The sequence below is a fragment of the Castor canadensis genome, chromosome 18 (assembly GCF_047511655.1).
Source record: "Castor canadensis chromosome 18, mCasCan1.hap1v2, whole genome shotgun sequence".
Classification (NCBI taxonomy): Eukaryota; Metazoa; Chordata; class Mammalia; order Rodentia; family Castoridae; genus Castor; species Castor canadensis.
The window spans coordinates 358195-383529 of NC_133403.1; the positions used below are offsets into that span (position 1 = coordinate 358195).

Sequence of the window (25335 nt, forward strand, 5' to 3'; positions counted from 1 at the left end):
AGGTTGGTTTTGGCATTTCTGGGTCCTTTACATTTCCCTATGAATCTCTTAGCATTGGTTTTCAATTTCTGCCCTACAAAGCCTGCTGGGATTTGATGGAGATGGTCTTGTGTGTGTATCATTTTGGGAGAAGGCATCTCCATCGTGTCCACCCTCCCTCCCAGGCTCCCTTGAGTGGCTCAGCACTGCAGCCGTGAGGTGGGCATGCTGTGCTGCCCTGTGACTGAAGTAACTTCTCAGTACTTCTGTCTTTTTGTGATGCTGGGAATGGAATTGTCTCCTTGGTTTCATCTCTGGTTGTGGGGACAGAATGAGTGTTTGCGCAGTGGTGCCCTGGTGCCCTGCGTCTTCCTCAGCAGCTTCTAAGGTCTGGTAAGTCGAGTGTAAGCCCTGTCTGGTAAGTCGAGTGTAAGCCCTGCATACTGTGAGAAGTCCTGAGGACTTTCTACATCCTCTCTGTTAAGTCATTTGCATTTCCTCCTTTCCAATCTCATGTCTTGCTACTTCTCGATTTTTACCTTTCAGTTTAACTTCTTAAATATTCTTTTTTGGTGGGACTGGGGTTTGAACTCAGAACTTTGCGCTTGCAAAGCAGGTGCTCTGCCACTTGAGCCACACCTGAAGTCCATTTTGCTCTGGTTATTTTGGAGATGGGGTCTTGGGAACTATGTGCCCCGCTGGCCTTGAACCTCCCACGTAGCTGGGATTACAGCTGTGTGTCACCGTGCCTGGTTTAAATATTTTTATGTTGTTCTCAATCATATCCAGAAAGAATATATTTGGTTCTTGGGGCAAGGTGTGAGAATTATACTTGCTGCGGGCTTTGAGGGGAAGAGCATGTGTTTCATGGTAAAAAGAGAATACACTGTGGAACAGAAATTACTACCCTATAGCCTCCTCCCCTGAAAAGAAGAAAACATTTCTGAACAGCTCCTGTAGATATAAAGATGGGCATTTAAAAAAAAATGCGGTGATTACACAAAACCACAAAAATACTGAACACTACCAGCAACACAACGTAAAACACTTTAAGATTACATTTTTGTCAGCTTCAGTGAATAAAGCTGCCAGGCTCTTTTAGAATTTATGAAATAATTGCAGGCAGTGTTTTATGGTCTAAAACAGTAGATGGTTAGAATCTGAGATTGTAACTGGGTGACTGGGAATCAAAGGCTGGGTTACACTGTAACAGAGCAAGAGCTGGGGTTACACTGTAGCGACTGACCCTCTCTCCTTTGGTTATGGAGGGAGCTCCTCCTTGGGAACCAACTTGCAATTTTGTTTCTCTTTGTTTCTGCTGCTTGGACTTTCCTGTCCAGCCAAGGGACCTGCCCTGAGAAACACCCCAGGTTCCCTCCCTGTCCTGCCCTTTCCCATCCCTGAAGAGAAGAAAACCTGGCCCATTCACTTCTGCGTCTGTTAGCCAGGCTTTTGTGGTGGGACAGAGCTGAAGACCCAGTGGCGCTTTTAGCCAGGACACCAACATCCACCAAGAACAAACAGCTGACTGGGTTTTCAGCTGAAAGTTGACAGGGAGCGCCTTGGGGCCCCTGGCTGAGTTGGGATCACAGATTCTGTAGTTTCCAGTTTGGTTTCTAATAAAAAAGGCTGCTCGGAGAGGAAAGAGGCCGGGAGGAGGGGAAGCTGTTAGATAAAGCCCCCAGCAAGGTGGCCTGTTGGAGACTTCATTGTCCACGGTGGGTTGAACAAGCCTGGGTATTGGGTGAGTGCCGGCCTCGCCCGGCTGACAGATGCCACCTGTCTCGGCCCACAGGCACTGCAAGGATGGGGTCTGGGGTCATCAACAGGGTAAAAAGGCTGCACCAGTTCTGGGGGAAAGCTGGCTTTTTTTTTCTTTATAAGTCATCATTCAGGTGGCAGAAGCAGCTGTGACTACCGCTTCTGGAACCTTTCAGAGAGGGGCTTTCTACTTGCATAGCACAGTCCTTATCATCCACCTGCTCATTGCTGAGCTTGGGGGACCCCAGTGTGTGACCCAGGTCCTTGATCTGCAGGCTGGCAAATGTGGTATCTTTTAAAAGTCCACTATTTAATCTTCCTGAGCAGCTCCAACCCCGTGATTGGCAGGAATTACCTTTTGCTCAAGACACCATGGTGACCTGTGTGCTAACCACTGTGCTGAGTGCTCCTGTGTGAGGCAGATGGCCGACCAGCACCACACAGCTCCCAGGACCAGGGAAAGTGACGTGGCAGGAAGCATGTGGTCCCCTCCCCATACTACGGCAGCACGCAGTTCCTGCCAGCACTCAGTGGTGCCAACATCCGGCATCTGGGCAGCCACGAAGACTTCCTTGTATCCTGTCTGCTTTAATTGCTTTGTGGAATGAGTCATTCCCTACCAAATCTGATTTGGGTGCTTCGCTGGCATTGTTCCATTAAACAAGAAAAGACTGGGGACCAGGCCACACCAGACACCCACCCTGGCCAGCTCACCCTGAAAGGCTGGGGGAACCCCCCAGGTTTCTGGAAGGGCTAAGGTGAACTTGAGCCTCAAGGCCAAGGCTGGGACGCTGCTATGGCCAAGCCATCAGCTGGGTGTCAACCCTGGCACCACGCTGACTCCGTAGCTCTCTCCCCTCCCGTCCCAACCCACTGGGTTCTGCATATTTTAGGGGAGCAGGTCATGTGCTCCAGCAACACTAGCCAGCGTGGGGTGCTGAGCTGCACTGCCAGTGGTGCCGAGGGGCTGGGAGACTCAACCCCCACCAGTCCTTGGGCTGACAGTGGGGTGACTGGGCCTGACCGGGTTTTACGATCCCTCAGTGGGCTGGGGAATTGATCCTGGCAGCACATTGTCATAAACAACCCCTGCAGCGTTTTCTGCGGGTTTTGTACCCAGTTCTTCATTGACCCACGGAGGCCGTTTGTAGCCTGATTGCAGATGAGGAGCTGCCCCCGGGGGAGGACCTGCCTGGTGTCCTGCAGACAGCCTTGAGCCGAGCTGGAATCCAGCTTGGGGCGCTGGACTTTGCCTAGTTCCTAATGGCTCTGCTGAGCCCAACCTGCTGAAGGAGCCCAGAGGGTCCCCTGATGCCAAGGATGAAGTGTCGGGTGGGCCACAGTGGCGCTCAGGCTCAGTGACAGTGGACAGAGCGACAGGGCGGAGTCAGCGTCCCTGTCATCCCCCACACTCCGAGCATTCATCTGGTCTTACTGTGGAGAAGGTACTGGTCTCGGACTCTTGGCCGTGGTTTCCCTAACGAGCACAAGCTCTCTGAAGCTCTGGTGTCCAGTACAGTGTATTACAGGCAAGAGGGAGCGAGTGAGTCTTTTTCATTTGCACTGGGTTCTGTCTCAGTGTACAATGATCTTAGATGGCCACATAGCTCCCTTACGTGCAGCTCTTGGAATGAACATCTGTGTGACTGTGTGCTGTTGTCCTAGAGTGACAACAACCATGGGTAGTGCTTTCCATACGGTGTCCCCCTACATCTTGCCCAGGACCCACCCATGGGTGTCTGCTGTGGCTGTGACAGATGGCCATCCTGGAAATACCAAGGTCAGTTACGTGGCTATTTTGAGTATACCTGCTGTGGACTAGCAGGTCACGGACCCCAAAGTGAGCCAGGGTCCTGGAAGCCAGTGCTGCTTCCCAACACCCCCTTCCAGGTGGCTTTGAACACATGCTGACCAGCCTCTCATGACCAGCACTCACGGCTCGCTGCATGACTTGTACACAGAGGCCTGTCCTTGGATCAACAAGTTGCTATATTCAGTTGGTTGTAAATTAAAAAGAAATGTGGGCAAAGCAGTCACAGACAGTGTCACCACTCTGGCCAGTTGTCATTTTATATTCACCATGCCAGCCTGTGGCATGAGGACCATGGTCAGGATTGGAGAGTTGGAAGGCTGGCCTTCTCACCTGTCAGCCTCGCTCATGGCCTCTGCTCACACCTGGTGCCCCACAACTAAGTTTTGTCTCTGAGAACATCTCTGCCTGTGATCGAAGGTCAGTGTCCACCCCAGTGCCTGTAGTAGGTGAGGCTAGGGTACAGACTATGGTGCAAAGACCACATAGGGACAGGCAGTCGTATCTGAGTATCATATCTGAGTGTCATATCTGAGTGCCTGGGTGGGTGGGATTCACAGTGGAGAACTTCAGCTTGGTCCAGGCCTGCCCTTCAGGAGAAAGCATCTGTGCCCTAAAATCCTCAGCTCTAGATTCGCCAGCCAAGGTTTTACGTTTATAAAACAACTGCCCACGTATATTGAAAGCTGTTCCCCAGCAGGCTTTTTGGCATGTCTAAGCTGTCAGCAAACACTGAGCATCGTATTTCTGGTATTCTGAGTATTGCTTTCCTGAGCAAGGGTCCCATGGGCTGCTGGATGCAGGACAGCCTTTGGGAAACGGTCGTCCCCACACATTGCTACATGCTGAGGCGTTCCTTCCACCCTGCCTGTAGGGGCGCACCTGGAGTCTCGGGTCCCTTATTCCATGTAGGTTTCCTGCCTCCCAGCACTTGCTCTTTTCTCCAGCCGCTACCTTGTGTCCAGCTTGTTCCCTGCCTCCTCCTGGAACCCTCGTGGCTGTCCATAGTCACTCCCATCTCCCCAGGCACTTCTGTCAGACGAGTGTCAAGCCATTGTGCCAGTGGGGCCCTGGCCTGGTGAGGGGTACAGGAGTAAATGGCCACTGCTTGCACGCCATACACACTGTCCTTGTACCACGGAACAGGGAGGCTAGAGGTGTTCCCGGTCACCCAGGGACATAGGGAACATAGAAGGGTTATGTGGACCACCCATCCTAGGCCGGGGGGCTTCCCAGTCAGGTAACCAAGGAGGGAAGCAGGGCGGGTTCCAGAATGATGACAGAGCTGTGGCCTTTTGGCGTCCATGGCATCAGGTTCAAGGAGATGGTACTGAGGAGAATCACGCCTGCTCGGAGTGCAGAGCCTGGGGTGTGGAGCCCAGGGTGCAGAGCACAGGACACAGAGCTGGTTCAGCCTGTGTGCGGCGCTGGGTTCGTTTGCCACAGCGCTGCTAACTTCCTGGAGACAGGCCGCCTTCAGCAGACCTCAGACTCTCCCTCCACCACTCCAATTCAGCCTGTTCACTTCGACCCTGCATTTTGGGAGGCAGATTGCATTTTCACCAAAGCAAGGGCCGGGAAACCCTCAGCAGGTCACACAGTGACTTCAGCACATCTGGTGATGGCAAGGGAATGACCGGGAGCTGCTCCAGCCAGCTGAGATGTGTCAGGTGTGCTGGGGAATTTAAAGTGGTGTTTTTGAAGCTTCTTTTGATTTTTAAGAACTTACTGTTTTTTTTTTACTGTGCTTGGTCAAAACTGTGTGTAATAATTCCGTGAGTGATGCAGGTTGGCTGTGCTCACTGTCAGCCCCAACACAGGAAAGCCCCAGAAACATCCAAGCAAAAGGCCTGAGACCCAATAAAAATGGCAGTTTGTGAAGACAGAGAAGGAAACATCTGGCTTGAGCAGGAGCCCAGATCTGCAACCTTACTCAAATGTGAGAATGCATTGATCACTCTGAAATGAAGTCACTCCGAAATCCACTTTCCAATGTTTCAAACTGGCAACAAGTCTGTTTCACAGCCACTTTTGGTACAGGGGTGGATTCCTACCAGACCCTGTGTCCACTGATGAGTGAGCGAGCAGTTCCCCCCACAGGCTCATTGGGCCGTGTCTATACAGAGGACAGATGTCCATGTGGCTCAAAGGAGGGCCCTCCAGTGTCCGCCGTCCAGTGTCCGCCGTCCCCAAGGGCTGTGTGTCACCAGCTGTAACAACACTGGGAAGAGTCATGTGTGTTGTGCTGTCCCAGGGCTACACAGCTGGAGAAAGGCATCACAGCACCACTGTGACTCTAGGGAGACACTAAGCAGGCGAGGTAGCCACACCTATCACCCCAGTACTCAGGAGGCTGAGGCAGGAGGATGGCGAGTTCACTGGCAGCGTGGGTCACACTGGGGACCCTGCCTCAGAAGAAAGGAAGGCTCCGTGGTGTCCTGTTATGGGTGTGAACTCTGCAGTCATTCTGTTCACACCAGAGAGAAAAAACTGACAACAACCAGACAGTCTGGAGAGGGGATTAGCATGGTGACCCTGCAGAACTTCTACTCCTCTGTCAGTCACCATGTGATAAAAGTTTTAGAAGGCAAGAAAGAGCTGTGGAAGGTCCTGACAGTGTCTGGCTGCAGATTCTCCCATTCCCTCCCGTTCGCTTTCTGTGCTCCATGCTCCATGTCCAGTGAAGAGCCCGTTCTGCAGCAGCACCTGCCCTCATTGCCATTTGTGCTTTTGTTCACTGGACTCTTTGTGTCCAGGACAGAGTGTCCCATCACCTGCATGGACAGTCTTGTTAACAGATTAGGTGTAAGGACATTTTATCCACACTTGGGGAGAATGAGTGTGCTGAACTGCCGGTGGGGTGGGGTGGATAGGCTGAGTCTAGAAGGTCATCCATCTGTTATGTCCTAACACTAACTGATGTTTCAAGGCAAATGGACGGCCACCAATAATGCCCGCAGTGATTAGATGTGAAGTAAAACATTAAAAAAGTGAAAACCCTGTTGGATAAGCAGGGTTAAATGAGCATAAATATGTTTATACCGTTTGTGTAAAGCAGGTGACAATAATTTACTAATTGCTTCTGTTGGCGCAAATGCCAGGGAGGCAGGAGGGCTGTGGTTCCACGTCTGTCACTTCTTGCCTACATTTACAACTTGCTGTTCTATTTATCAAGTAAAGATCCCTTTATTCTTGCTTATAAGGAATCCCGGTGTGCCAGAGGAGGGGTTTCTGACCTCTGTCCCGTCTGTGTGTGGCAGTTTTATCTCCAGTCACAGTCGTGGTTTATGAAGGCATCCTGCAGACTATAGCATGGCCGGCACGGCCTGGCATGGCTTCTTCCCTGTCCACTCAGCCACCGCTCAGACATCTGTGCTTTGTCCCTGGCTCGCCTGTGTGCACCTGGTCTTATTTTTCTCTCTTCTTTCATGATTTTTTTTGGGGGGAGGGAAGTGTCAGGTAGGTGTGATTTAAGTAAAGTAATATTCCCCAGTTAGATGTACAGGAATGTGAGTTTTGAGAAGTGCCTAAGGCGCGTAACCACCGCCAGTCCCCAGGTGATTCGCTGGGATCATGTTGTGTGGCTGCCAACGAAGCAGAGAATAAACACGTGTGACCGCCAGCAGCTCGCACCACAGTGGGTGTGGACAGAGGGGGGGTATGGGGTGATGAGAGAGAGAGAGAGGGAGAGAGAGGGAGGGAGGGAGAGGGGGAGAGAGGGAGGGAGGGAGGACAAGAAGCCAGAGAGGGCAGTGTGAGTGTAAGCGAGGTTCTTAGAGGATGGGGATTTGAGCACTGCTGTCCAAGACCAGCAGATCTGGAAACCCACACTGAGCCCGGTGTCTGTGGGCAACACTGGAGTCAAGCTGGGGTAGCCGACCAGAGTCCAGGGCGCCGTGGTGGCGATGGACTGCGGGCCCAGCCGATGCCAAGGGCGGTCAGAAGCAGCGCCCGTCACCCATGCTGCGGCTGCTTCAACATTGTCTCTGATGTCGTCAGAACTCTCAAATCCAACTGCTCATTTTAGTTTTCTCTTCCAAAATTGGCACCATTGAAGGGTGGGATGCAAACCCCGCCTCGGTATCACCGGAGCACAGGTGGTAGTGACATCATGGCCTTGCTCCCTTCCAGAGCCCAGGACACCACTGTCTCCAAACACAGGAGAGATTCACCTAGAGAGACCAAATGCAGAGTCAGTCGAGTTTCAGTGAATTTAAAACCTTGGCATGACACTGAGTTCTCTGGAATCAGATCTGAATAACACCTGAAGCAAGCTCCCGAAACCTGGAGATTCATACAGGCCACCTCCAAATGACTCATGGTGGAAGCAGGGGACAGGGACGTGGGACTTCACTGTGAAATGCAGGACGAGGAGGCGGCCATTGCCTCACTTGACACAAAATGCTGGTGTGACTCCAGGGCCCCCACCCTTCCTCCATTGGTCAGTCACTGGCGTGGCAGCAACTGTCCCTTGTTCAGGGAAGCTTGGCCTGGCCCATGGGACTGAGTGTCCTGGTCCTTCCCGTCCAGCTCCACTGGTTGGTATCTGCTGTGTTCCTAGAACAGTGGAGGGGAACTCAGGAGAGCAACACAAGTTCAGGTCCAGGGTCCTCAGCCGGCCCAAGTCTGGTCAGTGCTGCTCCCTCACTCAACCCTGCCTGGGGATCTCGCTGCCCCCATTTCTGACTTGTGAATGTCTGCAGTTCCCTCTGGGTTTCTGTTTTCTGTGAGAATTGCCCTGCGTTTTGGAGTTTTGTATCTCCCACTACCTCTACTTCAGCCTGCTCTTTAGTTATCTGTTTTCCTTTATGTGGGCTTGGCATGGGGTGTGTCCTGCTGGCCGCGAGGGTCACAGAGGGTGGGAGGCGCCAAATTCAGAGGAGTAGTTGGCTCAAAACTCACAGTATTTTGGCAGACCCATGTTGGAGGAGTTATGGAAACACATATTCATTCAACAAACACGCATAGACCACATGTACGCTGGGCACTGTAGTCACTACCTCCGACTCATCAGAACAGTTGTCAGAGCAAAGGTGACCCTGAGTCCATGCTGGAGACTGAGTTAGATGCTTCCCACTGCAGAGGAGGGAGGGGTGCGGGGCAGGGTGAGGCATGAGGAGCGACAAGGAGTGGGGAGCCCGTTGTGGCCAAGGCAAGGCGTTGGTGGGGTGTTAGGAGGTGAGCGAGGGCTGGAGAAGGGGTGAGAGGCCAGGAGGTTCTCTCTGCTTAGGGTTTCACCCGCTTCTGAGGACATGGCATTCCCCCTCACCCGGCCTCCCCTGGCCTGGCCTCCCTCTCTGTGCTCACTGGGTGTTTTCAGAAGCGGGAGGAGCGGGAGCAGGAGCCCGGTGCCGCCACTCATGGGGCACTAGGGGCTTTCAAAGGCGGGGAGGAAGACACTGGGATCTGAGCGCTGTTTGAAGACACCTGCTGCCACCCTGAAATCTTGTGTTCTCTTCCTTTAGGGTTCTTGCTATTTAAAGATTTTTGTTTGAATGAGATTAATGACGCTGTTCCTCAGGTGAAGTTTTATGAAGAGGTAAGAAACAACTTTTCCTGATGCTTTGTTTCAAAAGCGTATTTAAATTGAAACCCTGCTTTGCAAGACGTTAAGAGTACTAAGTGTTATGAATTTAGAAATTCATCAGAAGTAATTAGGGCAGAACGTGACGTATAATTTATTAGAGCTAAGCACACCTGCAAAATGCAGGCATGTTCCAAAAACCACCTTCCCTGTAGCCTTGGAGCTGGATGGGCACTGTAGGGACGAGGATGAGCCATTGGGGCGCCCAGGGCACCGGCCAGTCTGTTCTTGGTGATGAGAGCTGAGGCCACCGGCCACTGCTGGGCTTGAAAGAAGAGTGAGCAAAATTCCCTGGTCATGCTGACGTGCCAAGTTGGGAACCTGCTGGGGGTGGGGCGTCCAGCCAGCTTCCCAACAAGACATCAGGTGAAATCTGGGGCTGGACTGACGTTTCCAGAAGGCACATTGCTGTCTACCTCAGCCTCACAGATCTGGGGAAACTCAGGCCTCATGGGGCAGGAGACCCAGCAGCCGGCAAGAGGCTAGGCAGAGTTTGTGGCTGGGACACCAGTGAGGTGTGGGTGAGCCACACCCGAGCCAGCTGACACCTGCCCAGACCACCTGTGAGCAACAGGTGCAGAGAGCAGAGGGACAATGGACAGGGCTTGGAGAGGGGAGGGGACGGAGGCTGAGGCAGCTTCACTGGTGGGAGTTGATAAAGGAACCAGCTGGGCATTGTAGTGTTGGAGTGAGAGGCAAAGACGAGAAAGATGATCAGGAGGGAAGGAAGGTCAGTGTCAGAGAGAAAACACATACAAAAGAGAAATAGGTGAGGATATCCAACACCCATGGGGAGACATGCCTGTAATCCCAGCACTCGGGAGGCTGGGACAGGAGGACTGATGTTTGAGGCCCGGGCTACATAGCAAGACCCTGCCTCAGAAAAACAACAAAGATAAACAGACAGTCTGGGAGCAGGAGTTCCAGACGGGAAGAGCGAGAGAAGGGCAGAGCTATGTTTCTAGAGAAAGCAGGAGCAGTTTCACAGGATAAGGAAGGGTGGCTACTCACAGGTGCAGAAAAGCTCAGAAAAGCCGACAGAAGGAACACGGAGGAAGCATGTGTCTGTCCGTCCATCTGTCCATGTAAGAATGTGGAACTTACGTCCGCCAATGAGACTGTTAAGCCCAGCTCTGGCTGGGCAAGAGGACAAGTGACCTTTGGGGACCAGTGGGCTGACGCTGGGCATCGCTGGAGAAAAGCAAAGGCAGTGACACGGCCGTGCTTGAAATGCCGAGAGAACCCAACACTGCCGACCAGAAACGGTTCCCAAGTGAGTGTTCCTGTAAGAGGGAAAGTGCGGTGAAGGCGTGTTCAGACAGGCCATCTGGACTCGGTCAGGACCTGCGTCGCTCAAAGCTGAAAAAGGTCCTTTGGGCAGAGGACGTCCCAGGGAGATGCGGGGGACATGGTGGGGGGGGGCGGCTCACACAGGAATGGAGGGGAGGCTCTGGGATGGTTGTGGGGCGGGCGGCTTTGGCACTGGGGTGACCTCTAAGGTGACTTGTCACAGAGTAAAGCATGTATCTAATGGTCAGAGAACAATGGGATCGAGAGACATCCATTAGTCTTAAAATAGGGGAAACGAAATAGCGGGGTGGACAGAAGCCGTCGGTGCCCGTGGACTGAACGCCAAGTGGAAGCCGAGTGTTTAGGACTGGCCACGTGCCATGGCAGGAAAGCGAGAGGGCAGAGGCCAATCTGCCCCTACGTCACCACAGCCGTGGCCACGCCAGGGACGGACTCGCTGCACCAGGATAGAAAGAGGCCAGCGCCACGGCAGCACGATCTCAATTTGATGTCACAAATAACGTAATCTCAGAGTCCCCAGAGCAAAAGCTGGCAGGTGTTAAAGGAGACAGATCTCCTTTCAGGACTCCCAGGACAGACAGACAGACAGCATAACCAGTAAGGATTGGAGAACCTGACCGGACTCACACCTGGGACCTGGAGCCCGGAGGACAGTGCTGGGCCCCGAATGCCGAGTGGTTGAGAGCATCACAGTCACTATGGAGTAAGCCCGAAGGCCACAGTGCTTGGAAGTGGAAACCCCTGAGTGAGGGTCAGGGACAAATGAAAGTGGAGTTTAGGCTGCGTCTCAGTCAGAGCTCATAGAAGGAGCAGCAGCAGCACGATGGCCTTTTACCCTGGATCGCTTCTTCAGATGGCCTCGCCGCGCAGCCTGGCTGGCCTTGTCCCCGCCATCCTGCGCCACCCCGCCAGTTCCCTCAGCACACAGCATTGCAAGTGATCAAAGGAGAGGCTTGGCACCACTGTTTGTGTAAGTTGTGGAGAAGCGCCTTCCCTCTGGCTTTCGTGCGTGTGTATGGAAATGTCTTACTTTTCCACACTTCACAATCACGGTAGTGCATTTTAGAAAGAGTGCTCCAGTTCAGCCTTCACTTGCCAGCTGGGTATGTGGTTCACTTGGCAGAGCGTCCACCTAGCAAGTATGAGGCCGCGAGTTCAAACCCTACTGCCACCAAAAAAAAAAACAAAGGTACATTCAGTATCATGCAAACAAAAATGCGGCTGCCCCGGGGCCGAGGCTCACACCTGGTGACGGTTCAAAGCCAGTCCGGGAAAATAGTAATAGTTTATGAGATCCCAGCTCAAAAAAACCCTTCACAAAAAAGGGCTGGTGGAGCGGCTCACCTGGTAGAGCGCCTGCCTGGCAAGTTCGAGGCCCTGACTTCAAACCTCAATACCACCACAAACAGAAGATAAATGAGGCTAAATCTCACAAGATTTTGCTCAGCATGTGCTGACCTTATTATTTCTGTCTGAACCACAATCACATCTTATCATCTGTTGAAAGTTCTTGTTTTTCTTTCTTGTTCGTGAAAGCGTCCACTCTGGAGTTTTAGCATGTGCTAAGTCACCTATCACACGGCCAGCGGTGACTCTGCTGCGTTGGCACTGAGGCCCACCCACAAGTAACTCTGTCCTAGGTGCCTGCTGTGGGGCGGTGGCACCTTCATCCCTTGTGTCCATGGACTTAACGCAGCTCTCTGGGGCTGCTCCTGGCGCCTCTCTGCTGCCTCTGGTGTGGACAGAGAGCCTGGCTGGGATGGAGGTACAGCTGCACCAGGGGACACGGGGCAGTCATCTAGCCGTCCCTGCAGTGGAGCTCTCCCTGAACTCAAGGGCACCTAACGTCCACGTTCCAGGCACCTCATCTGTCAGCAAGTTGTGACCATCCTCACAGGCGACCTGTCTCCCAGGGCTGCCTTGCAGCACAGCTGGACAGTGCCCAATGTGTCCGGGGCTCCTGTGTCCACTCGAACTTCCTGTCCCAGTGGGATTGCAAGGGAACTCATAAAATGCAAATGTTACACCCAGATCCGAGGTGAGCCCCAGAAAAGGGAGGGTGATGTCACCCCTTAGGTCAGCCTGCCAGGCAGAATGTTGTTCAAAGTCCGTTCCCTCGCTCCGATTGTTGGGCTGGCACTGTTGAGTGAACAGACACCAAGCCTGCTCTTTGGAGCTGTTGTTCTGGTCGAGGGAAGGAGACAATGAACGACAGAACGATGGTGACGCAGACCGGGAGTGTGTGGAGGAGGACCTCTCGCAATGACACCGTGGGTCCAGGCTAGTGTGGGGTGTTGTGGCTCACTGGACAGTCCCAGGCTGTCTCAGTGGGTGGCAGTTGGACAAAGAGCCTCTTGGAGGTGGGCACCAGAGAGCATTGTAGACGGATATCACAGTGGAGACAAAGTCACTAACTCGGCTGCCATGACCAGAAGGACGGTGCGTGACCTGAAGTTAGGTGGAGACACAGGGCTCAGACTGTCTCTAATGGCTGTGGAAGACATAACCAGGGTGTGAGAAGTGGGTTCTGTTGATACTGGTCAGGTCCAGGTGGCCACTGTGCCCTGTCCTCGGCCCCCTGGACAATTTTGTATCTGGTTGTTCTGCCAGGGCACAGACAGGACGGCATTGGAGTCACCAGCACTGTCAGTTCCCCGTGCGTTTGGCGGCTTATACACAGTTCCAATGGCGATGTCTCCATGTGACTGTCACAGACTGGGCAGACACAGATCACCACCTGTCCACTTGCAGTCTGTGCACGTGAAGTTCTTTTAGAGAGCGGTGGAAGGGTCTTGGCCATTTTTCCGCCTCTGACAGTTTCTGCTTCTGAGTGAGGTGACACTGGATACTGTTTGTCTGTTGTAGGGTTTGCTGCTCTTTACCCTGTACGTGTGTGGTGTTAGCCAAACCTAGGAAATTAGGATGGCGACTTCTGACAGCAGCTTTCCTCTTCTGGGACTCAGATTGTGCTAGATTTTCGGATGTTGTTCTATGAGTGAGGTTCCGTTCAGTTTTTTGCCCCAGTACCTTTTCTTTTTCTCTGTTTCAGATTGGATAATTTCTCTGTCTGTGTTCAAATTCAGCCACCTGATATCTGTCCATTGACAGTTTTATCTCAGATACAGCATTGTTACTCTGGAGTTTCCATTTGGTTCTCCTTATGTAAAGTCCTGATTTTCTCTACTGCTCTCTCTGTGGCTCCTTCACCATGCAGGTGCTCTTTCTCTCTCTCTCTCTCTCTCCCCTGCCCCTTTTCCTGTTACACTTCAAGGTCGCCATCTGATGATCCAGCACCTGGCCTCTTGGGTCTCCTCCTTGCATGTAGGCTCCATTTCCTTGTTTTTGGGGTGGAATAATTTCAGTTGCATCTCAATGCAATTGAGCTCCAGGGTGAGGAACATTTTGTTTCAGTGGACGCTGAACTTGGGTCAGCCCGGGGCTCCGTCTCCTGTGGTGGCCTTTGCTGGCAGCTACGTCCGCTATGTCTGTGTATCCTCAGATAGCCCCAGAGGTGGTGTTGGGACAGTTTAGGGGCTCACCTTTTGTGGCGCTTTATTTTCAGAAGTACCTTCTGTTTTTATAGTTTATTTTTTAATTACCATACATCGATAGTACAGGGGGGTGCAGTGTGCATTGAGCAGCTCATCTTTCCCCTGTAATCCCTCCTTTAAAACATGTTTGGTGGGTTTCATTTCTTTGTTCCCATACACACATAGCGTCCTCAGATCCTTTCACCCCTCCCTTTCCTCCTCCTCATCCCCACTGTCCCTCTTGGCTTCTGTTTGGTGTTCTCCTCCATTGTCTTTGTGTGTCATGTCTCTCTCCATCACCTTTTTTATTTTGAGGTCCTGGGATTTGAACTCAGGTCCTACACCTTGAACCACTCCACCAGCCCTTTTTTGTGATGGGTGTTTTCGAGATAGGGTCTAGTGAACTATCTGCCTGGGATGGCCTCATACTGCGATCCTCCTGATCTCTGCCTCCCGAGTAGCTGGGATTGCAGGTGTGAGCCACTGGTGCCTGACACACCCGGAACTCTCCGTCACCTTGACGTAATGGTTCCTTCTGTCTGGAGTCCCCAGCTGCCAGCTCAGGCAGGTGGCTCTGCTAGGAGCTTGTTGACTGGGTTCGTGGTTAATTTTGAAGAAGGCACAGACACCACTTGCTCACTCACTTGGTGAGTCGGTGGCAGAGGGGAGGCCATGGGCGTCACTTGCTTTTGGCTGAAGCTGTGGGGATGCAGTTTCAGGATGAAGAGGACAGGTGGCCCATGTGACTGCTGTGCAGAGGACGTGGAAACCGAGGGCTCTATGTAGCTGAGTTAAACTCGAGACGCCCCCGCCTGCAGGGTCAGGAGCATGGCTGGGTGTTTAGAATCCGGAGCTCGGTGTCCCAGTGAGTCCTGGGGGTCCTGAGCGAGTGGTCAGGTTGTCACTGGCATTTGACACCCTGCGCCTGCCTGGCTTGGCCCAAGGAGAAGGAGAATGCAGCTTGTGATGAGGGCACCAGGCTCTGAGGTGTGGCCGCGTCTGCAGATCAGCAGAGGGAGATTGAGATGGAGGGGAGGAGCAGGGTGGCCCTGCCTTGGGGACCTCGGAGGCCAGAGAAGCAGCATCACGGACAGTGGGAACTCCTGGGCCCAGGGCTACCGCCAACTCGATGATGTGCAGGAGGAAGGAGAGAGCCGTGGACTGGGCAGGGCGAGACCCGAGTGACTAGGGTCCAGCTCCCTGCTGGTGGTGGACCCACCCGTGGCAGCCATGACCAAGGATGCTTACACTCAGGGCTCAGGTCCACCTGGGAGCAGAAAGGGGCTGCAGGGCCCATGTGGCCGCCTCCACTGACCGCGTGTCTGTCCCTCAGTGAGAGGCTCTTCACCACCGGAGCAGAGCCTTGTGTGCTCGGGCATCTGGACGAGCCTCCCGGCATGAAGCAAGTGGTAGAGTGGAGGCTCCCTCTACCACTCGGTGACGGGTGCTGTGTCCTCAGTGGCCTCCTTGAGGGTAGAAAATCAAGTCTGAGTTACAGCCAGACACCTGGTCTCTATTTTTCCTGTGACTTACCTTTCCTGTGTTCAGGTTGGAGTTTATCAGGCTCCAACCTAAGGAAAGGTCACCGCGGGCCCATGAAGGCAGTCCCCGGAAACCTCCAGAGAACGTCTGTCGCTCTGTGGGCCTCTGGTTCATGGACTTGCTCCTCATCACGTGTGTGGACAGTCAGTCGCTTGATGAACGCCTGGCTCTACTGTGGTCCTTACTGTGTGCAGGCAGTGACGTGCCTGCAGCCGGTGGTGTTTGATCACTGCACGTTCTGGTGGCAGCTCTGAGCCTGCCAAGATGCAGCGCAGCCAGAGGAGGGGACAGGCCTGTTGCTGCCCGCCTGCCCCCTCGTGGCCAGCATGTCTGCCAGCTCTGCCGTGCTCCTGTGTGGTTGCCTGCTTTCAGGAGTCAGTGGGAAGGGGACATCAGGTCCTTGGTGACGCCGGCCTCCTGGTTCTCCTGGAGACAGCCTTGTCCTCTGGGCAGGCCACCAGCTGGCCCAGGCTCCTGCCGTCATCAGCCCTTGCTGTCTGCCCTGAGCAGACAGTAGTTCAGGTGGCATTTCAGCCATCGCCATGTCAGTTAAGACTGTCCAGTGACTTCCTGTTGTGAATCAGGGAGCTCCAGTGTGGACCCTCAGGGTCAGACATCCCTCTGCCCTCCACACACACCGTGTCCTGTGTCTGTCCGTAGTCCTTGCAGGACTGGCTGGGCTCTGACACTGTCACCCGAAACCCCTCGAGTCAGGGGAGCTTGTGCCCCTGTTAACTGCACTCTCATAGGTGAGGTCAACCTTGACTGTCCCCGGAGGGAGGCACCATGTGTCCTGGGCAGCGTGGGAGTGGCTGCCTGGTGGGCACATTTCCCAGAGCAGGTGGCCACGTGTCACAGGTGTGCCCAGGCCCTTGCCGCAGGCCTCTTCCTGGCTCTACATTAACCTTAGCTTTTCAGTCTTGCCTTTGTGTTAAAGTGATTTCTGGAAAGAGTTGGGAACATTTCCATCCAGGCCCTTCTGTTGCCAGCTCAGAGCGATGGGGCCATGTCCACGTCCAGGCCAGGGTACGCTTCCTCACACAGTGTTTGAAGTGCTGCCTTTGAGGTGACCTTTCTGTGAATGCTTTTGTAGTGCTGAAAACCCAGCGTGGTAGCTTAGGGGTTAATTCCTCACTGTGGCACTCCCTGTGGCTGATTTTCACAAGTCTCTGCAGGAGTCCTGACCAAGTTTTCCTCCTGTCACTTTGGGAAGGCTGTGGCTCAGAGCCCAGCAGAGCCCTTCGACCTGACCTGCAGCCAAGTTTAAGTATGATTTGTTTGGAGAGATGGCTGGCGAGGACGGATGGCGGGCCTCATGCGTTGTGAGACATGTCAGTGACAGTCACCCCAGGGCAGCAGCAGGTTCTAGGACGGCATGACCCAAGAGTGGCACCTTTACATTGCAGATAAAGGAGTACGAGAAGCTGGACAACGAGGAAGACCGCCTGTGTCGGAGCCGGCAGATCTACGATGCCTACATCATGAGGGAGCTCCTGTCCTGCTCACATGTAGGTGCTTTGTCTGGCCGCGACACGCCCTCCTGTGTGTGTCCTCCTGTCACGACACGTCAGGGTGTCTGAGAGGCACGGTCAGTGTTTCCAGCGTGAGCAACTTGGGAGGAACCTGTTTAAACATTGAAAATTGCATACCCGGGATGGGGTGGAGTTCTTGTGCCCTCTTGTTTTGTGACAGGAGTCTCACGTAGCCCAGGGTGGCCCAGAACTCGCCGTCCTGCCTCACCCTCCGAGTGCTGAGATTATAGGCGTGCACCACTTTGCCAGACTCTCTTCTGCTCTGCCAATTGTTCCTTGTAATTCTGGCACAGAACCTGTTGCATCAGGTTCTCTTAATATATTTCTAGAACCTGATACTCCCACTGCAAAAAATGGCTGGAATCACATGACCAATTTGGACCAGCTGAGGAGAAAGTCTCGGTCTAGACTTCGTAAAGGAAGCCCATTTGTGGTCCTTGCCTGTGCTTGACCACCGAGCAGCATGGCACGAGCTTAGTTTTAATTTAGCTCACTTTAACAATTAGGCCGATCAAAATTGGACAAATGCAAACCTTAAATAACTTCTTCAGGTTAATTGTGGGCATAACTGATAGGTTAATTTTGCTTCCGAATGTTAAGTAATAGGTAAAATCAATGTTTTCTTTGTAAATAAGATACTCTAAGTTGGCCATGACGGTAAACTAGGTTCTTAGGAAATTATTTCCAAAAGGTAGAATAATGAAAATCACCACTTCAAAACACCTGCACATTAATTAAGGCCTTTTCCAAAGGTACAGCTGACAGACCTGACCAACTCTGTCCAACGCAGTAGCCACTGGCCCTGTGTTTTAAAATCAGGTTGGGGACACACAGGTGACCACATTTGCATCTGGCAGAAAGCCGATTGGTGGCCCTGGTCATGGTAGATGGTTCACCATAGTGCCACGCTGTTGTGCCTCGGTGCTCAGAGCGCGGTCACAGTTCTTACCGCCATGGCTTTGAGCTGGCAGAGGAAGACACCTGAGCTGGGACAAGTCCCTGGCACTGTCGCCTCGCTGCATGGCTGGGTCGGCATCCCCGGAGACGCGTGGGGAGCTGGTGAACTTGGCTGTTATGGAGCCCCACCGTCAGCTGGGCTAAGCGGCATGAGGTGGTGTTTAAAGCAATTTTCCTGACAATTTAAAGTTGTGATCACGGATTACAGTTCGTTCTTCACGTCGTTGCCCAGCTCTGCCCTGGGGAGCTGCAGGGAGTCTTGGTACCCAGAGCCTCTGGTGCCACCTCCTCGGGCCGAGCCTCTACAGTCCTGCATCTGGCTCTGAGCACGAGTTCCTGCATTTGTTTTTATATAGGAGATATTTTACCTTTGCGGACCACCTGGACAGGTGACAGTAGGGTCCTCCAACCCCCCTGACCACTGGACCCTTGACCTCAAGGGGGGAGACTTGTCTGCTGCCCATCCAGGCACATGGACAACCAGAGGGACAAGCCACAGGTTTTAAGAATCCTGCTGAGAGTTTCCTAGGCTACCATTTAGCACTTGTCGTGCTGAACTACCTGCTGTGTGTTCCGTGATGTGCAGTTTTGGTACTTTTTATTGCTAAAAAAATACTCTTTGATTTTTTTAAAAGCCATTCTCAAAGAAAGCTGTAGAACACGTACAAAGTCACCTAGCCAAGAAACAAGTGACATCAACTCTTTTTCAGGTAAGATGAAATTCCTTTGCAACAAGTGTATCTGATTTGCTCTGTGGGGCTAGGTGACACTTTTTGGCATGTGTGAACGCAGTGCAGGAGCTGTTTTGGGAACTGTGCTCTCTCTGGATGACCAGAGCTGGTCCTGGCCATCTTCTCACTGTCACCTATTTCTACCCAAGAGCCTGGTCTTCCTGGAAAAGGCCAGGAGCCATCTTCATGGTGCCAAGGTGCAAATCCTTCCAGGAAGAAGGATCTGACACCTTGGTGCCTGTGACAATCAGGGACCTAATGAGATTTATTTCCTCGTGTCAGATCTTGGTGTTTACGGTGATTGTTCTCAGATTATGTGGATTTATTTTCAAAGAACCAAGGTTTGCACACAGTGCAGGCCTACAGGGTTAAGTGACATCGGATTTGGCATCATCAGGACAAGGCCAGGCATTTGCTGTCCCTTCGCCGGGGCAGGGCTCCTCCTCCACAGCCTTTGGCCCTTCTGGAGAGGGTCACCTTCCCAAGGAGACGGTGTCCTTTTTATGTCTATGTTGATTATAAAAGGAAAGAGTGTCCTTGAGCTATGTACAAATGAAAGTAGTTAATTTATTCTTGCCTTGGGTTATTTAGTCAATTAGAGGGAGGTAAACTGATGTTGATTTGCTGTCCTATGAGAACATTTATTTATGCAAAACTGAGGCCAGAGTTTTGGACCCCAGGTGTGTCTACCTGCTCCTAAACACCAAATAATGAGGTGGTAATGGTGGAGGCAGAGAAAGGAGGTTTGTTTTATTACATGGCCCAGGACACGCCATGGCAAGAGGCAGAGCGAGAACTCCGCTCATCTTCAGCCATCTTCAGGTACAGACATGAGCTGCAGCTTTAAATAGAGAATTAGGGCAGGGGACAAAAGGTGTACAGAGTTAAGCAGTCCCCGTCGTAGGTGTGTCCTGGTGGCTCTTCCCTCAGTCCTGGTTCTGTGAGGGTTCTGGAGCTGTTACTGTTGTCGTCACTTAGGGGAGCCGTGGCTCCTGTGAGGAGATTGCTCCTGCTCCAGGGAGCACAGTGTAGGCGGTACAGGTAGCTGTCCGCATTTGGAGATTTGGAGATTTGGAGGGCGTCTGTCCTGCCAGGCTCTGCAGTTCCCTTGGGGAAGTTTCAGGCCCTTGTCATAAAGATGTTTCCATCATTCCTGTCCTTCCTTGAGTCCAAGGTGACGGCAGTGGGGAGTGGCTCAGAGGGAGGGACGACAGGTACGAAACAGAGACGGAGGTGCCACGCTTTCTCCTTTCACTTAATTCCTGGCCCAAGAAAGGCTTTTTAGTGAAGGCAGTTCAAGTGCCTGTTAGAAAATGAAGCCGATTTCCTAGAGAGAAGGAAATGCCCAGGGGCGTTAAGTGTTCATCAGAGTAATGAGATGGACCTTTCCTGAAGTGTAGGACCTGTGTGCATCATCCAGAAGATGCTAAGCGCTGGCCATCCAGTCTCGGGGGGTGCAGGACAGTCTTTGGGGTGCTAGGCAACTTCAGCAGCCTCCAAACTCTAGCTTGCTCGCCTGTGAAGTGGGGTGATGCGGATTCCCCTAGAAAGGTCCACGTGGCCTCCTTTACACTGGGCACTGGGTACTCCCATCTCAACATTCCCTGAATCTTACCCATTAGCAGGTGTTTTACAGTCAGAAGGTGCAGTGTGAGCATTTGCCTTGTGTCATCTTCAGTGTGAGAATTTCAGTTTTCAGCTGGCTGCCACGGTGCACCTAGAGCCGAAGGGTCCATTTCCTGTAATGCTGGTAAACTAGACCTGGTTACACGTGGCATATGAGGCAGTTTCCCATTGCTGTACCAGGGTGCTTAGAGCTCAGCCCTTTATAAAGAATCAAGGTAAGCTTGACTGGAGGTCCACAAATGTAGCCTCTCTTGAGGCCCCTTGGCCAAGTCACACCATGGAGATGACATGGCAGCAAGGAGAGGGCACGTGGGGGACTGGAAGCCAGGGAGACAGGGAGGGACTAGAGGTGTCCATCTGTGTGTGACCGTCCTCTCATGAGAACTAACTGGGGTCCCAGGAACCACATTGCCCCTTGTGAGGGCAGCGCCCCAGTGACCTCAGCACCTCCACGTGGCCACGCTGGGGACCACGCTCCCACACTGAGCCCTCGGGGGCCACTTGAGCTTCACTCAAGCTGTGCCAGGTGGGTTTCGTTGATGAGATCGTGTCAGCGAGGTAGATCAGCGTGACCATTTTCACACTGCAGGGAACAGTAGATGCTGCCTCTTCAGGATTCCTTGTTAGAAATAAAAACACTTACTGGTTTTGTTCACTTAAAAATGGACGAAGACAGTGTTCTGGTGGAATCGATTCTGGTGGGCGGTGCTCTTGCTCTGAGATGAAGAGGGCGTCATGTCAGCACAGCACATAGGCTTTAAATAAAAGCCGCACATTGCTCGTCCTGTTTATAGAGATGCACTCACCCTACTCGGGTAGCGTCCATAGCGAAACAGAAATACCCTGAAAGCAAGGACAAAGTGTGTCACATTAAATTCCTCTTGCTGCACAATCAGCTTTGGAGATGAGTGACTGTGGAGGGGGTGAGGCTGGGAGGGATCCCAGCTGGCATCAGGCATCTAACATGCCAGCCCTGGGCGTGTCCTGCAAAGGTTCTTCATGTATTGAATTATTGTGATAGCCTTGCAGCTTGGACAGGGCCCCGTGTGCGGGGAGGGGTTGCACACGGCCTGTCTGCTGAACTTGGTTCTTTCATTCACCTCCCTGGCGTTTCCTGGCTATTGAATGTGGCAGTGTGGTAGGTACGAATTCCTGGAGAGTTGCCTCTGGATGTTGGATGAAATAGCAAAGAACACTCATCAGCATAACTGCTTTTGGAAATGGAGTCCCTATGGACTCACCCACTCTGATGCTCTCGCAGCTGAGGGGACGTGGATAGACTCCGTGTGCTGCTGTGGAGTTGTAGGTATCAGCACATGAAAGAACGAGAGAGAGAGAGAGAGAGAGAGAGAGAGAGGGAGGCAGAGCCTCCTCGAGACAGTGATGGGTTGTGAGGGTACAGGTGGCTTTGCCTAGTTGCCTCGCCAGTGTGGTGCTGCCCACTCTGTAGTGGGAAGCGAGGTCCCTGAGCAGCTGTGGCTTCTGTGGGTGCCCTGCCCAGCCGCCCGCTCGTTCACATGGTAAACTCTCAGAATGAACCGTGAAGACAGGAAACGTTACACGTCGCCTCATTCAACACACTAGGGTGTCAGACATTTTCCGGAAAGGCCTCACTGACTCTCCTCCGATCTGTGGAAACGCACTTTATAACTTCGTGGCTGGTGATGGGAAATTCATCACAGAACAGGAAGGAGCGTGGTGGGTTCGGGTCTTGGGGAAACCAGCCCAGAACTGAAGTCGGTTGCAGGCCCTCCTCCAGAGAGGGAGGAGCTCGCACCCTGGAGCCCTCACCTTCTCCCCAGAGGCCGGGGGACGCACCTGCTCACAGCCCCGTGGCCTCCTCGCCTGCAGGAGGAGGCTGAAACCCATGGTAAACACTGACTAAAGAGCATGGCTCTGCGTGGTTCATAAGTTGTGCCTCACTGTTCACAGCGTGCAGGGCAAAAGGAAAATGCAGGGACCTGTTTCCAAAAGTTATGAAGAATTTCATGACAGTGGGAGGGGACCACTGACCCAGCCCTGGGACCCTGGGTGACGCACAGCCTTGGCCATTTATAAGTGCATGTCACCCCGCCAGGAGCCACGCCAGCCAGTAGGGACACAGGGCCACCACTCAGCCTGCCCTGCCTTCAGGGACTCTAATGGTGGAGACACTCATGATGTGCTCCTGAGACCAGCCTGGTAGTGGGGCCTGCCAGCACGAGCACAGGGTGCTTTGAAGGGCACACCTGGCTCCCTCACCTGAGTCCCTCACCTCGGTCCCCCGGGGGTCCCCTCAGGTCCCTGGCGCACTGGGCTGTGCTCTCCACTCCCAGGCTGTCCTGTTCACGTGTGGTTTCTTTTCCTTCCTCTCCAGCCATACGTAGAAGAAATCTGTGAAAGTCTGCGTGGTGACATTTTCCAAAGGTTCAAGGAAAGGTACGGAGCTCCACGTGTGTGCCAGCTGGTCTGTGTGTGGGAGGTCACTGTGTCACCGTGTGCTGTCCTTCACTGGTTCACCCCTGGGCATTCATGGCCGTGATTGTGTGTTAGGCCTTGGTCAGGCCGTTTCCTCCTCACTGCAGCGCACACCCCACGCTTGCACAACCTGATCTCCCTCGACCTTCAGTTCTGCTTCAACGTGGTCTGAAACTCAACCAACCAGGGACCTCCCTGTCCACATGTCCCCAAGGGGGCTAGGCCTGAACCATGGGCCAGGGAGGAGGCTTATGTCTGCTTGTGGTCGTGTGTGTCCTTTGTGTGCCTCGTAAGCACGTCTGGAGGATCACTCAGACGTGCTGGCCATGTGACGTCCTGAAGGCCTGCACGTGTGCCCATGTTCTCCCTCTGCCCTGGGGTTGGGGAGGAGCAGTGTGCACCTGAGTGACCCCGAGACCCAAGCCTGGACACCAGAGCCATCTGTGTCTCCCAAAGAGGAGCCTGACAGGATGGAGCCGAGCTTCTCTGATTGCCAACCCTTTGAGGCCCCTTGTGACTGTCACCTTCCGCCCACCCCCAGCTCTGACCCCCCGAGTGGGTGACGAAAGACGGGGAGCAAGGCCAGGAGACCCAGGGGTTCTGAACACGGCTCTGGGTTTGGGTGTGGAGGGCGGCTCGCGCGACTGTGAAGACCGTGTGCAGTGACTCAGAGCAGGAGGTGACTTTGCCAGCCTCACACGTGTTGGGAGCGCTGGGGAGAGCCCTAAAGTCACCGCAGAGGTTGCCGTGAGACTGCAAGGGTTTCTCCTGGCTCTGCCTGTTCATTGTCAGCCTCAGAAATACTTGCACAGGGTCCTTCAGACCCTCGGGAACTGTGGCAGTCGGCATCCCCGGGCTTCTCGAGCCCCTCCTCCCTCTCCCCCTCTGTCCCTCTGCTTCACCCACACTGAGGACTCTCAGCCTGTGTCAGATATGGTGCTGGGCTGGGGGGTCATCCTCTCCAAGAACATCTCTGCTTTCCCTCCCCCTCCTCCCTCTCTCTCTCTCTCTCATGCTGGGGGTGGAGCTCAGGCCTCACACATGCTAGGCAGGTGCTCTGCACTGAGTCCCACCCCACCCCATGCTACACGTTCCTTTTGGACATTTATTTAATAAAACACACCATTCCGAGGTGGGCACGGGGTGGACGCAGCAGCTTTGGCCTGGCGGTTGAGTAGGTCATGGAGCTGGAGGTCCGTGTGACACACGGCTCCTCGAGGCTGTGTCTGTGGATCGGTGTGTGTCCTCATCTACCCTCTGTGTATCTCTGGGAGGCGATGTGTTTGGTGTCCCCACTCTCTCCTGTGTGGTCCTGGCCAGGCCACTTCCGTCTGTCTGTCTGCTCCGCTGTGACCTGGGGTCACAGTCGTCCCTATTCGCTCAAGGAGTCATTGGGAAGGCCTGGCACAGGATGAGTGTGGTGTTTAAGCACCTGCTCCTCTCAGATTATTTGTACACTTCAGTTTTCTATAATTTACAACCGCACTATCTAACATGGTGACCACTGGCCACATGTAGCCCCCAACGCTCCATGAGTGCGCCAGTCACCAGACCAAGTCCTGCAAACGTAAACAAAAAGCAGGGGTCCCACTGGTGGCGTCCCCTTGGGCACATGCTGAACTCATCCCGGAATTACATAAAATATTAATTAAAATTGAATAGCGTTTGTGGCTTGTCCCCGCGGGACAGTGCTGACTCAGAAAAATGTCACCATAGTTGTAAGTGAAACGGGAATGCCAGCTCCGTCCCCGTCCCCGAGGCCACACGAGTACCGCCATTCGAGTTGTCCTGCAATGTCACCCTGTCAACCCAGATAACTTGACATTTAACTGTTCAATAATCATTTGTGTTCTCTTTCAGTGACAAATTCACTAGATTTTGTCAGTGGAAAAACGTAGAATTAAACATTCATGTAAGTATCCTCTTTTTTCTTTTTAAATAAAAGCCTTCTCTGGCTCAGTCTCCTGAGAAAGGACTTCATTCTAGACACAGGCTCCAAGGGGCACAGCCAAGGGGCACATCCCACACATAGGCTTTGTGTCCTGTGAAGCCTTTCTCCCTCACCCCGTAAGTGATCGGCACCTCACGCAGCAGTGCGCCCAGTTACGTAAGGAAGGGTTTCTGCCACAATTTGTTGGCCCTCTAACAAAGTCGGGGTGAAAACACCTGTCTTCTGAGCATAATTGACACACGACCTGATCTTTCTGTCCTGCTTGTAAAGTTTTTTTTTTTTGGTTATTATTGGATGTGATAATATGAGTTGGTGTCATCTTTTTGTCATTTTGAGAACGAGGAAAGTCACCTTCAAGTGCAGGTGTTTCCTCACGGCTCACTCCCACATTTCCCCCTGGTTTTTGTTTTTTTGTTTGTTTTTAACTGTTTTTCTTGGGGCAGCTCTGTTGAAAGCAGAGAGTTTTGGCCTCCCCCTGCTGTCGTATCTCCAGGCGGATTTAATAGCAAGTAGTTAGAACCTCGTTCGGCAGAAAGTCCCCTTTCTTGCATCCTGCTCTTCAGT

The 25335-nt window shown here is 53.0% G+C and overlaps 1 protein-coding gene across 6 annotated transcripts in view; it reads left to right on the forward strand.

Moving 5' to 3' along the window:
• Nucleotides 1-25335, forward strand: part of Grk3 (G protein-coupled receptor kinase 3) — a 76007-nt gene that overhangs the window by 21309 nt on the left and 29363 nt on the right. For 5 of the 6 annotated variants that reach the window (XM_020186882.2, XM_074061013.1, XM_074061014.1 and 2 more), the window contains 5 exons: nucleotides 9016-9089; nucleotides 16924-17025; nucleotides 18642-18716; nucleotides 22720-22781; nucleotides 24681-24732. In XM_020186882.2, the coding sequence (XP_020042471.2) occupies nucleotides 9016-9089; nucleotides 16924-17025; nucleotides 18642-18716; nucleotides 22720-22781; nucleotides 24681-24732 (365 nt within the window). The remainder of the gene's footprint in view (nucleotides 1-9015; nucleotides 9090-16923; nucleotides 17026-18641; nucleotides 18717-22719; nucleotides 22782-24680; nucleotides 24733-25335) is intronic. The other variant, XM_074061016.1, reaches the window with a different exon arrangement.